The sequence below is a fragment of the Coffea arabica genome, chromosome 5e, assembly GCF_036785885.1.
Source record: "Coffea arabica cultivar ET-39 chromosome 5e, Coffea Arabica ET-39 HiFi, whole genome shotgun sequence".
In the NCBI taxonomy this organism is placed as follows: domain Eukaryota; kingdom Viridiplantae; phylum Streptophyta; class Magnoliopsida; order Gentianales; family Rubiaceae; genus Coffea; species Coffea arabica.
This window is the reverse complement of record NC_092318.1, coordinates 36,203,249-36,218,196: the sequence shown is the minus strand read 5'-3', so window position 1 is coordinate 36,218,196 and position 14,948 is coordinate 36,203,249. Positions and strand designations below refer to the sequence as shown.

General features: G+C 35.7%; 1 protein-coding gene and 1 long non-coding RNA gene across 4 annotated transcripts; both read left to right on the top strand.

The window, feature by feature from the left end:
- Positions 1-1,276: 1,276 nt before the first annotated feature.
- Positions 1,277-5,500, top strand: LOC140006264 (uncharacterized). Its single transcript, XR_011813902.1, has 3 exons — positions 1,277-1,691; positions 3,914-3,990; positions 5,258-5,500. It is a non-coding gene; the product is annotated as an uncharacterized lncRNA (long non-coding RNA).
- Positions 5,501-8,523: 3,023 nt separating this feature from the next.
- On the top strand, positions 8,524-14,467 carry LOC113688803 (zinc finger CCCH domain-containing protein 3). 3 transcript variants are annotated; one of them, XM_027206601.2, is made up of 8 exons: positions 8,525-8,882; positions 9,425-9,597; positions 9,697-9,750; positions 12,201-12,317; positions 12,424-12,457; positions 12,536-12,717; positions 12,842-13,081; positions 13,805-14,467. In XM_027206601.2, exons 1-8 carry the CDS (start codon positions 8,801-8,803, stop codon positions 14,129-14,131), a joined length of 1,209 nt encoding a protein of 402 aa, XP_027062402.2. In that variant the 5' UTR covers positions 8,525-8,800; the 3' UTR covers positions 14,132-14,467. The 3 variants fall into 3 exon arrangements, with proteins under 3 accessions (XP_071904615.1, XP_027062402.2, XP_027062401.2); XM_027206600.2 differs by having other exon boundaries at positions 12,424-12,717; XM_072048514.1 differs by lacking the exons at positions 12,424-12,457; positions 12,536-12,717 and having other exon boundaries at positions 8,524-8,882.
- Positions 14,468-14,948: the final 481 nt, after the last annotated feature.

Sequence of the window (14,948 nt, the reverse complement as noted above, 5' to 3'; positions counted from 1 at the left end):
TTAATATTTTATTCGTAACGTGGAAGTTCTTCACAACATACAACTTCAATGGCAGTTATTAGCTGTTCTTCTATACTAAGCCAAGATATTTCAACACCGGCATATCCATTGCATTTTTAATTACCTCAATTTTTTTTTCTCACTTCCAATGGGTTTCAAGACATTGCAAGCATTATTAAGTCAAGGTATTTCAACACTGGCATTGTGAGGACTCAAAAATTTTGCTTATTTTATTTATTTTATTGGCTCAAATAAGTATTTACTCACCCGATTTCTCCGATTATTATTTTCTAACCTTTTTAGGCCTAATTAAATGTCTCCATAGCTTAGTTATATTTTTAAAGCGATTCGTTTCGAAATTTAATTTCTGAAGGCTCGTTAGGTGAAAATAGTAAATACGCGACTGGAGTAAATAATCGATTCGAGAAATTACATATATTTTGAATTTATTTTATTTTCTTGAGTTATTAAAACAAAAAATAATAATAATTTATGTGAAAAATAATATAATTGTGCCAAATATTCAATTAATTGGTTTTGTTATACTAAATTAATATTCCTAGAGTTAGATTAATATTATTGCCTTAAAATAAATTCTTTAAATTCCGATAGCTAAGTTTAATTGTTAATAATGTTAAGGGTTAATAGGAACCTTAGTATTAAAATGCAGCTAATAAATTTTAGACAAAATTGATACAAGTATACTTAGTATACTTAGGACGTTAAAACTTCGATAATCAAACCTCTGCGAAATTAGTATATTATTGGGCATTCAAATTATATTTGAAGTAAAATTTTGGAATTAGCTTATGAATGAGGACTTAAGTGGAAGGTCGAATAAGATGCTAAAAGACTAAATCAGCCCTCCTCCATTTCAAAATTAACCATGCCCGTATTATCTCCATTTCCGCCATTGGAAATTATTACATACGAATTCATAGATTAACTAAACATATTTTAGTGCTTCATTACTCGTTTAATCAATTTCCTAAAAATTCGAATGTGTAAGAATTGTGAGGTTAAGGAGATAGAAATAAGATTAGGAGCTAATAAGGGATTTAAGGAGAAAATTTCAGATTGGTAACTCGGATGTGTTAATGCCGAAAGGCTAAACTAATCCTTCATATTAACCAATCCATTATACGACCAATAGGCTATAGATTGAGTGGGAAGCTTAGGACCTATCAATCTACCGACTAAAGAAGCATTGCGGGCTGCCTTGATATTAACGATGGAGAGGAACAATAAAAGGAACAAGAGCTATCGAAACTCCTCGGGCAAGCTTCAATCTAAACACTTCATCCTCGCTGGATCCATTTCTCCACTGCAGCACTACATCTTATAAACTACCGGCTCATCTCCACAATATTCATTTCATTACACTAGCTCCCCTCCATCACAACACCCCACTACCATTTTCTCCTCGGCCACGAACCAAGAGCGAAAAGAAAGAGAGAACCGAGCCTTCCATTTCTGTCTCTGTCCGTAGGCTTGAAGGAAAGAGAGAGAGGCTTGTTGTTTTCTTCGTCTCACCTGCGAGCTGGTGAAGGGGACCGAGAACCATCACTTTCTTCATCAACTCCACCGCCTGCAACAGCCAAGCAAATCAACCAAATCCCAAGCCCATCAGCGAGCCGAGGGGGAAAAACAAATCGCAGCAGCTTGACGCGCGAACTAAGCTTCCAGCTGAGGTAGATTCTGGTTTTAGATTAGCTCACTAGAGGTAGACGAAATTGGTTAAGGGCTTGCATGTGATGTTTAAGCACTTGGATGATGAATTGGGACACCAGAAATGTGATCATGAATGAAAATTGAAGCTGCCAAGAGCTTGAGCTGGAAAATTCAGCTTGTAATCGGCCAATCTGTGATAATCCGAGATTAGATATGCGTTTAGCTAATCATAAACTAGGTAATTACGCTTTGCATGATGATTATCAGCTTTGATTAAGTAAGAAAAAAAAATGAGAAGAGCAGAATCCGTTTGCATGCAAGTTAACCGGGGGAAAAATTGAATGAATTTATGGTTGATGGATGATTTTGTTGATAATCGAACTTGGCTATGGTTTGAAACCTGATTCTGGAACCAAAACGGATAGGTAGTCAATTAATCTAGCCATGCATGTGATGCTTGAGCCGAGGATAGGATAGAAAAAAAAAAAAAAGAGAAAAGGGGAAATCTGAATTTCTAGAATTCCTTGTGAAGTGGAGCTGCGTGACTTTCTTTTATGTTCTTGAGTTAAAATTTTGGTTAAGTTGTTGAAAGAATTGATTGTTGGATGCTAAGAGCTAATGATTGATGAAGCTCTTGGCCATTTGAGTAATTTTTTTACAAGTGCTAAATTCTTGGTGAAATTGTTTAAATAGCCGGCCGAAATACACTTGGAAAGTCGACAAATTTTGGTTGGAAAATTGGTGAGTGGGCTCTATGAAATCCCACAATGATTTGGATGATCTGATTAGCTAGGATTGGATGCTGATTGTGTTGATTAAGTGCTAATTTAGTAGAGTTAAGTGGAAAAATTGAAAAGGAAGTTAAATGAGGAGTTGCATGTAAAGATGCTGTTTCTGCCCTGCTATTTTCGTGCAATTTAGTGTAATTTCTTGAAGGCCAATTGACTTGTTTCTGATGCAAATGTGAAATATAGGCTGTGTTTAAAGTTTCCTCGAAATTTTACGTAATTCGGGTGAGTGCGTGTTGAGATTTAGAAAATCTGCCAAAACTGGGAAATGATTCCCGTCACTACTAGACAGCCAGCTTGTTTTCGCCATAACTCTGTACTCCGATGTCGAAATTGAGTGCCATCAATGGCATTTGAAACTAGACATTCCTAGCTTTCCATTGGTACAAAATGCACGTTCCAGTTCCACTTGAGTGAGCCACACCATTCGATTGAAAATCAATGTCCTGTTTCGTTTCTCTCCAGGAGACAGGACAGGACTTGTATCTTGATGCTCAAAAACGAGTTGTTTGTGAATGGAATTTGAAAATGGTTTCTTCTGTGAAATTATAGCCCTACAAATGTATTTTCAAACACCACCAACCATGCTCAATTCCGAGTTGAATTGAGTGAGTGGTGATCAAAATACGAAACCTGTCATACTCTTGGAAATCCTAACTTTTGGACAGATTTGATGCAAGGCTTGGTATAGACTTGCTAATTAAATTTCTTGGTGTTAAACACCCACCAAAGGTACCATGAATGTTCTTTAGATTTTTCTTATACAAATGAACCATGTTGAGAGGATTTTCTCTTGGTCGAAAGTTTAGAAAAGGAAATTTTCATACACAAAGCAGCCTTGCCTTAAAATTTTGGAAACTTGAGTGATTTTGTTAAGTGACTTCCCGTGCATATTTTTCTATGAAATTTGACAAAGGAATAGCCCCCTTATATGGTAGTATTATACTGCTAATTATGGTGTTATTCCGAGACCGTTTCATGACTCAAATAAATTACCAAAGTTTATGACTTGAGTTTGAAAACCCTTGTTTAACAAGAAAATTTTAGTAACTTTGAGCTTATTTTTGAATGCTTTCCATGCGGAATCTTAGAAAAGTGTATTCTAGGAACTTTTAGTACTTTGGAAGAGGTTTCCATTGGTACCAATCTTTCTAATTTTGACATGTAGAATGTGAGATACGATTTTTCAAGTATCGTATCAAAACTGAAAATTTTCCGGATTCCACGGAAGGGAGTTTTTCAAGTACTCCTTATTCTTTCGATATTATTCAAATGTTTTATCCTTGATTTTCATGATGTAGACTTAATTTCTCTTGTACCTTAAAACCCCGCTTGAGAGTCTCGATTTAGGATAATTAAGGCTTGTTCCACGAGATTTTTCCTAAGATTGTACTATGATATGATCTTCATCAGTAGTAGGGATTATAAATGATAGACTATTACTATTTGTTCAGGCGCACACGAGGACCTTCAAGAGGATCCGACAGAGGACGCTTGAACTTCAAATTGAACCTATTGCTCTTGTTGCTAGGTGAGTGTTCCATATAGGAATACGTAATTGAATAAGTCTAGGACATGCTCATTTCATGATTATTAAGTGTTAAATTTTTACCATACTCATGTCTATATAAATAATGAACACTTGCATTGCATACCGACATGAATTGGTTAAATGATTAACCATATCAAATGACTATATGAACTCGATACATGTTTAATTTGCTAGATTACTTGCTTAGCCTACTTGGTTTTGTAAAATGAGTATCCCTGCTTGTTCTATGCTTATTTGGTTAAAGTGCTTTCTTGACTCGAAGTGTGATAATTTGGAAAACGATTTTTGATCCATCGAAGTGAGCAATGTGTACTTTATCACACTAGCCTTTTGAGTGGTGACTTGTGTGAAATGTTTTCGTGAATATCTTACGTGTTGTGACGTCGTTGGGTGAATCCCTCGACCAGTTTACGTGTTGTGAATCTCCTCGACTCTCGCGTGATAAAAATAAGATAACGGCCAATGATGGCCTATTAATATGGCAAATGCCTGTCAAATAACCGTCACTACTCAACCGTTAACCGTGAACCGTTTACCAACCCACATGACTATTCGATATCCGTGAATTACATGCTTCCATGAAATCAACTTGTATTGCTTACATGCTTACGTGCTAAGTATCCACTTGATTACTTGATTATCATGAATCACATGTTATATGAAATTGTCCATCATTGATAGGCGAGTGTGTACTTTACCTCACTCGACCTACTCAAATGATGAATTTTACCTTTTGTCGAATTACTTGGTTACCTGTGCATGCTGTAAGCTCTAAGCTGAACTTGGGCCCTGCCTCGGTTACTGACATATTCGAGCCAGGACTGGGCTCGGTCGGGTAGGTTGGAACCCTGGACAACCGTTTCGGTATACTCGAGTACTACCACTGGAGGGATAAGGTGATGGCCAGTCAAACCGAGGGGATCCGGAAGTCATAAGGTGCAGATGACCGATGAAGTTCCACTGGAACACCGTATCCTACAGTATATGTTTACCTTGTATCATGATAATTGTTTCATGCTAAAATGCTAACATGAAATCATGAACTATACATGCTAAATGTCTCATACCATGATAAATGTCTCAAATTACCGTATAATGATTATCACCTCATGATAACATGCCATTGTGTAACGTTGAACCATGCATATGATATGCCCGACTTTCTTGATTTGTTTGAACTCTTAGAGTGTCTTGGAACTTCACTGGGCTGTGTAGCTCACCCCACGTCATTTATTTTTCCTGACAGGTCCTGGCAAATGGGGCGATCTGAAACCTAGTTGTATTTTCTTATGAATGTAATTGAATCTTATAACTTCTCTTTGCAGTTTGTAATGTATAATTATATTTACGTCATAGATCGGATTGGGAATATGTTAAGTTTAGGCGACTTTTTGTCTTGGATTGCCACTTGAAGTTGGAAAAGTGTAAAACCTAGACTTGTTACGTGGCTTATATGAATTTGTTATTTGGGATTGTCGGATTTTATTCAGTGGTTTGTAATGCGTAAGGTTTAAGAATCGACGATTAGCTATCCTATAATACTGTTATCTCTGAAATTAATGTGGTTTTAGTAATTGGTTTATTTGGAGAGAAACGATGTTGTAATAGTCTAGGTTATACTTCGGAAGAATTTGACTAGTTTGCTTGCGTGAGTCCTGGCGAGAGCTAGGCAGACGGCCCGCCAACCCTCTGGTTCGCCTTAGGGGGAAGTGGGGTCGCCACAGGCATATCTATTGTATTTTTTATCTCAATTTTTTCTCATTTTCAAAGGTCTTCAAGGCCTTGCAGGCGTTATTAAGTCAAGGTATTTCAACATCGGTAGACTTATTGCATTCTTTATGTCCAAAAAATTGCAACAAAATATTGTACTCTTCGCCAAACACAACACAACTTCAATGGTAGTAAGTATCGTCAAAGTGGTTGGTCCTACTGCCCCGCGGGGGGCTCTCGGGGCGGGGGGTGGGGGGGAATTTTTTCCCCCGTTTAGAAACGGGGCGGGGGGCGGGGGAGTATATCCCCGCCCCATCCCCCGCCCCGCCACCCGCAAAAAAAAAAGAGTATATATATATAAATAAATATATATATAATATGTAATTTAATTAGTTATAAACTTATGATAATGATATTATTAGTTAGATGTATTATATAATGTATATTAATGTATGTAATATAATTGATATTATCAATTATATGAATAATTAGACATGTTTACTAATAGAATTTATTAATTAGTTATATTAAATTTACTAATACATTTATACTAAATTGACAAAAAAAAAATTTATACTAAATTTCTAATTACACTTAATGGAATAACACTTTTTTCTCAAAAAAAAGTACAAACACAATAATGAATTAGTGATTGTATTTGTACCAAAAGTAAAAACTTGACTATTTTAGTTGTATTTATTTCATCATGTTGGATTGTATTCAAATAACTTTTGTTTGATTGTTTTTATGAGGTTCAATTGTAAAATTACAATGAATAATAACTTAATGATGTGTTGATATTTTAGTATTTGATAATTTATTAAAATTTAACTATAATAAAATTTTATTAACCCCGCGAGAACAATTTTATTAACTCCGCAGGGGAAGCGGGGCGAAGCGGGGCAGGGCGGGGGGAGTAGGAGGCGGGGGACGGGGCGGGGGTCGGGGGAAATTAATAGGCAACGGGACCCCCCAACCTCGCCCCGTTGCCATCCCTAGTCCCACTTTTCTAAGTAAATCTGCTCTAAATACAATCAGTACTATATTCTAATTGAACAACGTTTATGCCAAGAATCAATTTGCTCCCAATTTGAGTTGTTTTCATCTTATTTGTCAATTGAAAGGAGTTTCATGGTGCATGGGCATTCCAAGTGGTTCATGCACTTGGAATTCATCAATTAATTTACTATTGTAACCATTCGTTAAAGAAGAATTTGGAGTTATGTTTTCTTTTTTTTTTTTTAACCCGGAGCATGTTTCGACTCAAATCCTTAGGATCCGAGCCGGCAACACCAAATCGGAGGAGTGCGCCACGGCCCCACCCAGCAACCTTGGACGAGTTACAGGGGTTTAAGTCCAGGGTAAGATTCGAACCCAAGACCCCAAGAGTTCTTAAGAGCCTGTTTACCGCTGGACCACCCCTGTGAGAGCAGAGTCATGTTTTCTCTTGCTCCCTTTTCTCTATGACATAATGGTTCAATATTTACCTTCTTTTCTGTACTTATTCACTTAAAAATGCAGGTTCTCTCTCATAAGCTCTTGCAATTAGTTCATACTACTGTTTCTATCAGGCAATAAGGGCCACGGATAATAACTTTTTGAGGTGATCAGTGTTAGTCCAGTGTTTTGTAGAGTTTGCACACGGAAAGCACCTAATTCAGGTCAGCTGTGCTTTTCTTCATCTCCCCGCAAGGTTTTAACCAAGAAGCACAGGCATGGAGCGTGCCTCGACAATTCTATTCACCTGTACTATTTATTTGATTTGAGCAACTAATATATTTTTTGACGAGGAGCAAACACATTTAGTGTGTCTCGATAGCTAGTATATAATATATATATATATATATATATATAGTATATATTTGAATTCATTTTCAAGAGAATTAGTTTTATGTTGTAATAGAAAATATTTAGAAAATTTACTAAAATAAAATATATAAGAAAATAATTATTTAGTAGTGATTCATAACCATAATTGATAGCTACTAATAAAAATTAAGGTTTACTAAATAGGATGAAAAATAAATAATAAGAAATACATATTAGTTAGAAGAAGAATATATTAAAAGTTTTAAGTAGATAATTATCAAGGGTAGTTTACGAATACCGAAAATTGACGCAAAAAAAATTATACTAACCCCTCCTTCTTTCTAAGTATATATGGTATATACAGAATAGATTAAACACGATCTCTCCTTTAATTATCATTTCAGATCTATCCTTTTTTTTTAATTTTTTTGTTTTTCTCAGAGGGCTATCTTGTAACTTTGTAATCACTTCCCATTTGCTCGGCCCCTTTCCGCCGTCACCGGAGGACAAGGTAATGTCGGAAAGTATTCTTATTTCGAACCGGCGAATAAATCGCCATCGGTGTCTCCAAATTCCAAGGACAATTTGAGCCCCACAGTCCTCACATAAAACCATTCTTTAGTTCCTCAAACCGTCAAACGGTTGTGGTTCTCCAATTCACTGGACCCCACAAATCACCTTCAGATCAACGGCTCTGATGCATCCATTTTTCTTGCACGACATCAAATTAGCCACCTGGTCCAGTTACGACAATTTGTCACATTTTCTAATAAATTAAAAAAAAAAAGAATTTCTGATTTTCGCGCCTGATTCTTTCTCAATCTATTTTAATTAAATCAAAACAAGGACGAAATGACACAAATACTCTTGTTTTGAACGGCAGAATAATTATTTGCTCATGTACTTTTATGTCTTTTCGTCGAAAGCATTTTTAGTTTATCATTATTCTTCGTACACTAGTGGGGACTAGATAGTCTCAGAATCTCAAAATTAAATTTAAAATCTTTTGGAGTTTTGATTCTCTAAAAAATCTCACTCAACAATCGAGATAGTGACTCAGAGAGGAAGGAAGGGAAGAATAAAAAGACCAAAAAAATAGTCAAGTTTTGCATAGGGATTGTTGAGTTAAATAAGAAAATAATTATCTTGATTTGTTTTTAGTTGAAAAAGACCAAAGCACTGAGCAGAGGCTTGTCCATTTTCAGTTTCTTTGTCAGCAGATTTTTGATCAAGTTGTTTCAATTTCGTTGGTAAATCTAATTCTTGATAGATGATGAAGAACATTGAAGTTCAGCATAATGGAGGAGTCTCCAAATCGTCTAATTTATTTGCAGGGAAGGAAAGAGTTGATGGTAAATTATTGCTTTTCTGGGTTCTTCTTCTTCTTCTTTTTAAATTTTTTGAAAGCAGAAATTAAGAAATTGACATTTGATTTTGTGGGCAGTCAAATTAATCTGTTTGTCTTTCTGGGTATTTTTTTATTTTTTTTTTATTTTTGGGTTTTTGATTTAGTGCAATGGGTTGATGACAGGGTCGATGACAGCTTGCTCTAATATACTGAATATGGTAGTTTTAGTTATTTCATGATCGTTTATTTTTTCTATTATATGTGAAGTAATGATCTTTGGATGATGATCGCGTTTGCCGATGATCAATTGTGCTGGTGATTATATACTGTACAAGGTTTGATTTGGAAATTTCTAATTTTCTTTGGGGCTGTTGATTTAGAGTACTTCCCTTTCCTTGTCAAATGCTTCTTCAGGATGATAATGGAAGTTTATATATTTTATTAACTTTCCAAAATAGATTTTAAGCTTTTCTGCTCTTAGCATATAGTCAAGAAAGGCACTGCATACAATCGTTGAGGCATTTGTTTTACTGATGGATATTGCAGAAGCTTTGGGGGTGTTGAAAATTGAGGACAATGGTGATGACACTGGAGGTGCCTATGGAGCGGTTTGTTTTCCTGATCGTCCTGGTGAGCCTGATTGTATATACTATTTGAGGACTGGGAAATGTGGTTATGGAAGTAGATGTCGGTTCAATCATCCTTCATATTCCAGCCAGGTATCTGGTTTGGCATAGAGTTTTATTGTGTTAATTTTGATGAACCAGATAAGTGTGTTTTGATAATCACTGTGGTTGTGTGGTTGTGTGGTTGAGCAGGGGCATCAGAATTCTGGTGTACTTCCAGAAAGGGAGGGAAAACCTGAATGCAGGGTAAGTGTTTTTTTTTTTTTCCTTTTAATTTCTCCCCTCCTTACTGTGCACCAGAGATTAGTTTCTGATTCATTGGTCTTTGTTGCATTACTACAAAAAAAGGGAAAAAGTTTCAATAGTTGATTCTGACATATCTTTTTAACACAAATATCCTTTGGAGTTGGCAAATTTTGAAGTCTGTCCTGGTGGCCATTTATAGATTATAATCTACAATACAAATTTGACCCATCAGGATAACTCTGATAATTTTCCTGCAATTGTTCTTTTTGATATCGAATTTCCTGCAATTATTCTGGATTAGACAAAGGCATGTCACTAAGCCATATGCACTGAGAAGGAAAGCAAATACTTTATTTGGAGTGTGTTGTGGATGACCATTTTGGGTTCAGTCAGTGCATGTCTATGATGGCAAGGATTTATAAATTGGAACTGCACTTATTCATGGCGCTGATGTATATTCAAAATTTGTATGAATTTTTTCCGTTTATGATGTAATGAATGTGTTGTCAGTTGCTTATCTTTGACATTGTGCAAATTAAGTTTTTAATCTTTGAACAACTAACTTCTGCTTTTCTTCTGAGTTGAATGGATCAAATGGCACAGGGAATTTCTGAACATTTGTGGATAAATGCCACAATCATACAAATTGGCTATTGTCATTTTGTAGAATATAGTCTACAATTGGTGATATCATTTTGCTAAACACTAATCAACATTTTGAATAAAAAGATTTTTTGAATTATATGAAAAACAGAACTATACTAAGCAGCAGATGGGAGAACCTTTTCTTATTATATGGTGGAGTGATAAGAAGATTTGCGATACAGGTGAGATTGAAGAAGTCTGTTCACGACAAATGAGACTTTCAATGATATATAAAAGAGGGTTTTAAAGTGGATGATAGGTGTTAGAATATCAACTTGTTAGTCAAATTTTTAAGGTTAGCACGAGGTTGGATTATCCCCAATAAAATGTTGTGAAGAAGTTTGATTTTGAAAAAGAGTTATTGGTTTATCAATCCCTGTGAAGACAGGGATGGTTAATTATCCTTGGTAGATGAAATTGATTGATGTGCATGTTCTTATATTTTTGCTGTTGTTAACCCTTTAAGAGTATATGAGGTTCAAAATGTGTGTTGAGCACAGTACCTGGATTAATTCAAAGTATCCATGAATCTGTGGATCCATTGACCAAGAAAATCTTGGTTAACCTGCAAATCAAGCATTATTAATCTGGTGAATACTCAACCTCAAAGTACAACTTTTAAACTAGCTTCTTAAAAGCTTGAATTGAAACCAATTCTTACCCAAACTTAAGTTGAAGAAATCTGAAACTGTTCTGCATGTTCTTTTGTGCTTAAAGTTTAAAAGTTCAGTCACTTTGTATAGAGTTGTATCCAATTTTTTCTTCCTCTGTGCTTTCTGGTGGATGCATATTTGAGCCAACTATAGTTCCCCCAATTTAGCTGTCTCATCTATGGCTTAATCCTCCTGCTAAAGCAATGTGACCATTGTTGTAAGACACTCAATTGCTATATTTGAATTATTAGTTGCCTCTGAATATAACAAATCTAAAGGAAACAACTATAAGAAGCCGCATGAGAGTTGGTTGGGTGCCCGCTGCATGTGATATCATCTTCTCCGTACAAAGGTATGTTTGTGGTTACTACTGGTGTATGATACAATTAATTGAAGACCAAAGCTGATCTTTATTGGCTTAGTGAAGGTAATGTCTTATTTAGAAGTAAGTGTTGTTCACCTTTGATCCGTCATCTGTTGACGTCATTCTTTCCAGCCTGAGTACCTGGATTAAAACCATGGTGGAACCTTGATTTTGTGAAACTGTAAGGTTTTGAGGGACGTAATTGAGGTGGTGTGTAGAAGAGCAACTAGGGATTTGGATTGACCTAAAATCTATTAGTTTAGACAGAAAAGAACATCAAAAAAAGATCATGAGACATCTCAAAAACATGAATTAACATAAATTCTACTTTTTGTGATGAATAAATCAACTGACTCAACAAACTTAAAACAATTTCAGATTCTGTCAGTCTTTAGATCTTATTTTGCTATAATCTGTTTGACTTGTATATACATCTATTGGGTGACCTCTTTATGTTATGCTCCTGAAGAAAATTTTCATTTCACAGATTATCTAGTTCTCATAATTAATCCATCTACGTATTTTTTGCTTATAGAATTTAACACACAAATTTGTCTATTTAATATTTTCCTTTTATCAAACTATTTTTCTGATGAATTGTAGCATAACAGATAGAGCTCTGGAGTTGTCCAGTTTAAACTTAAGTGCTTCATTTTTGTTTGAGAATCCTAATGGGTGTTTTTTATATTCATTAAGACTGACAATATTTGCCAACTAATATCAGTGCTTGTTAATAGCTGAAGATTGCTTGATCTTAGCCCTAATTTTCAATGTGCATTTATCTGCAGCACTATATAAGGACAGGTATCTGCAAATTTGGATCAGCTTGTAGATATCATCACCCGCAGGATAGACATAATTCTGATCCACTCTTGTTGAACATTTGGGGGTTTCCTATGCGTAAGGTGCTTATTTACTTTTCTCATTCTGGTTCTTCCGCTTTACTTGTTATAGTGTTTAAGCAGCTTAGTTGCTTTTATACTTCTTCATATAGCTGATACAATTTCTCAGGATGAAAAGCCGTGTCCTTATTATATGCGAACTAGTACGTGCAAATTTGGAGTAATGTGCAAGTTTGACCATCCGCAGCCTGTATCTGCTGCTAACGGCTTACATGTCACAGGATCTACTGCCTATGGATCTACGACCTTAGCATTTATGACCTCATCTAGCATACCCTATGTAGGCGGAGTTTCAGATTTATCAATACCAAAGACAAATTCTATAATCAATCCATCTGTGCAAGGTTCCCAATCTTATATGCCTCTTTATCTATCACCTTTTCAGTGTTGGAGTACATACATGGTTAGTAAAAGTTTCCTGAGAAGTGGCCATGAATTTTCTAATTTATGGTGCTTGTAGACTTTCTATTAAGCTGATCTCTTGTCCATTTCATGCTGCTGATTCCATATTCTTGTGTGGCTATCAGGGAACCATGGGTGGCTCTTCTATTTTGGATGATCTTGCCGATCAAACTTTTGGTGGTCAGATACCTCTGTTGTCCTCATCATCTCACCAACCTGACAGACCTGATCAACCTGAATGCCATGATTTTGTCAATACTGGGAGCTGCAAATATGGAGCAGACTGTAAGTACTATCACCCAAGAAATAAGGTTGCTCCAACCACATCAAATTTGTTAGGGCCACTTGGTCTCCCTCTACGACCTGTAAGTATCGTTGCGTTCACAAGCATTTTTTTTTTACCTTGAAACAGCACAGTTTTACCAGGAGCTATAGCATAACAGCATGAAAATGGGGAATAATGTCATATATAGTACAAATAAAAGATTAATGTGCAATTGTATGAGTGCTGCTACTCCTAAGATAATTTGTGAACACTTAAATTGAAATACAAAGGAAGTTCCGTAGGTTTGTGTGCTGCTTCATGTATAATGATTTGAGTCGCGATCTGTATGCCGAGCAGTAGCATCTGTATATGTAAAACTTTTTGAGTGTATGTAGCTTAAGCATGACAGAAATGCAGATTTAATTGTCTCTATGCCTTTACAATCTCTTAATGGTATGGTAGCTAGCTTATTCTCATTTTGAGCAGCTTTGTTAGCTTTAACCTTACAAGTGCAGGTTCTACCCATTTCATTTTATATATTTTCTTTTCATAGTTAAATATAATTCAGAGGAAGTTATGATGACAGAATTTGGTTCTCTTAACCTACTGGTAATCTACACCAAATAAACGCAGCATCTCCTTTTTACTGTAGCAATAATTGCAAATAGAGAACTAGGCACATTGACTTTTGGAAAAAGGACTAGTGATAAAGTTGTCAACATTAATGGGGAGAGAGTAGGGTGTATTCATATAATTTTTTCGGCTGCATTAATTTTTTTAACCGCAATTAGTATGGTTTACTTGACTATGCTTTCAAATGTAGGGGCAAGCTGTATGTTCGTACTATGCTATGCATGGACTCTGCAGATATGGTCCTACTTGCAAGTATGATCACCCTTTGGCAGGTTATGTCGGTGTCCCTTCCCTAGTATTTAATACATCTGTCGTGCCATATCAGTGGAATTCACCCACCGTACCCTCGACTGAGACATCTCCCTCAATGTCATCTAAATTGCCTGACCTTTCGAGGAGCTCTGAAGTTACAATGCAGAAAGGACAGAATTCAAATACTGAAAAACTTCTGCATATCGGTGCCCCACCAAGTACTTCCCAGAGACCTTTAGAAGTTCAACAAGATGAATCCGATTGAAGTCACCTATTTTTCCCTTCTCTCCTGCCGTCTGTTTCATAGTCATTACCTTTATAAGGTCTACAATGGCAAAAAAGAGAAGGGAGAGATAAACTATTTATCTTCATAAATTGACAGTTGATGAATTGTAGCTGATTCCTCCAACATGTTTTTGTCTCTCTGAAAGGCCATAGGGTCATCATTCTTTCTCCCTTGGTGTCCTTCCTGGATTCGCATTTTTGTTCTCTTTCTTCTCTTGAATTTTCTTCAGTTTTGCAGAGGATAGTGAACTGTGTCTTGTGAGTGGACGGAATTGTTGGAAGTCTATACAGACTTTACCCTTTTTTTCCCTGCAAATTCAGCATTTTGCTTTAGATTGACAACTGTAAATCACAGAAATTGGAAGTTTTACAATAATTGCCGAAACATTCCTTAATCTTGTAAAATTGTTTCATCGGCTAGCTTTCATCCTAAAGGACAGTGCTTGCTCATCTCTGTTGAACTTTATAAGTTGTAGCCAATGCTGTTAAATTCGGATCAGATAGCGACTTAGTTAAAGTACTGGATTGGGGATCAACTGGTCGGATCAGACGAACTGTTCTAAAAAATTTGCTGACATTAGTATGATGTTATAATTATTTTATATTTTTGTAAGTTGCAAAAATATTGAAATTAAGTTCTTGGTTATATTCGGTCAATTATACAAAATGTTTCAAAAATATTAGACTAACAATCAAATATACACCTAATAATTATATATAAAAATGTAAATTCATGGCTAAAATATGTCCATTTTCCAAAATTATTTGAATAACTAAATTAAGACAAATTAATGCAA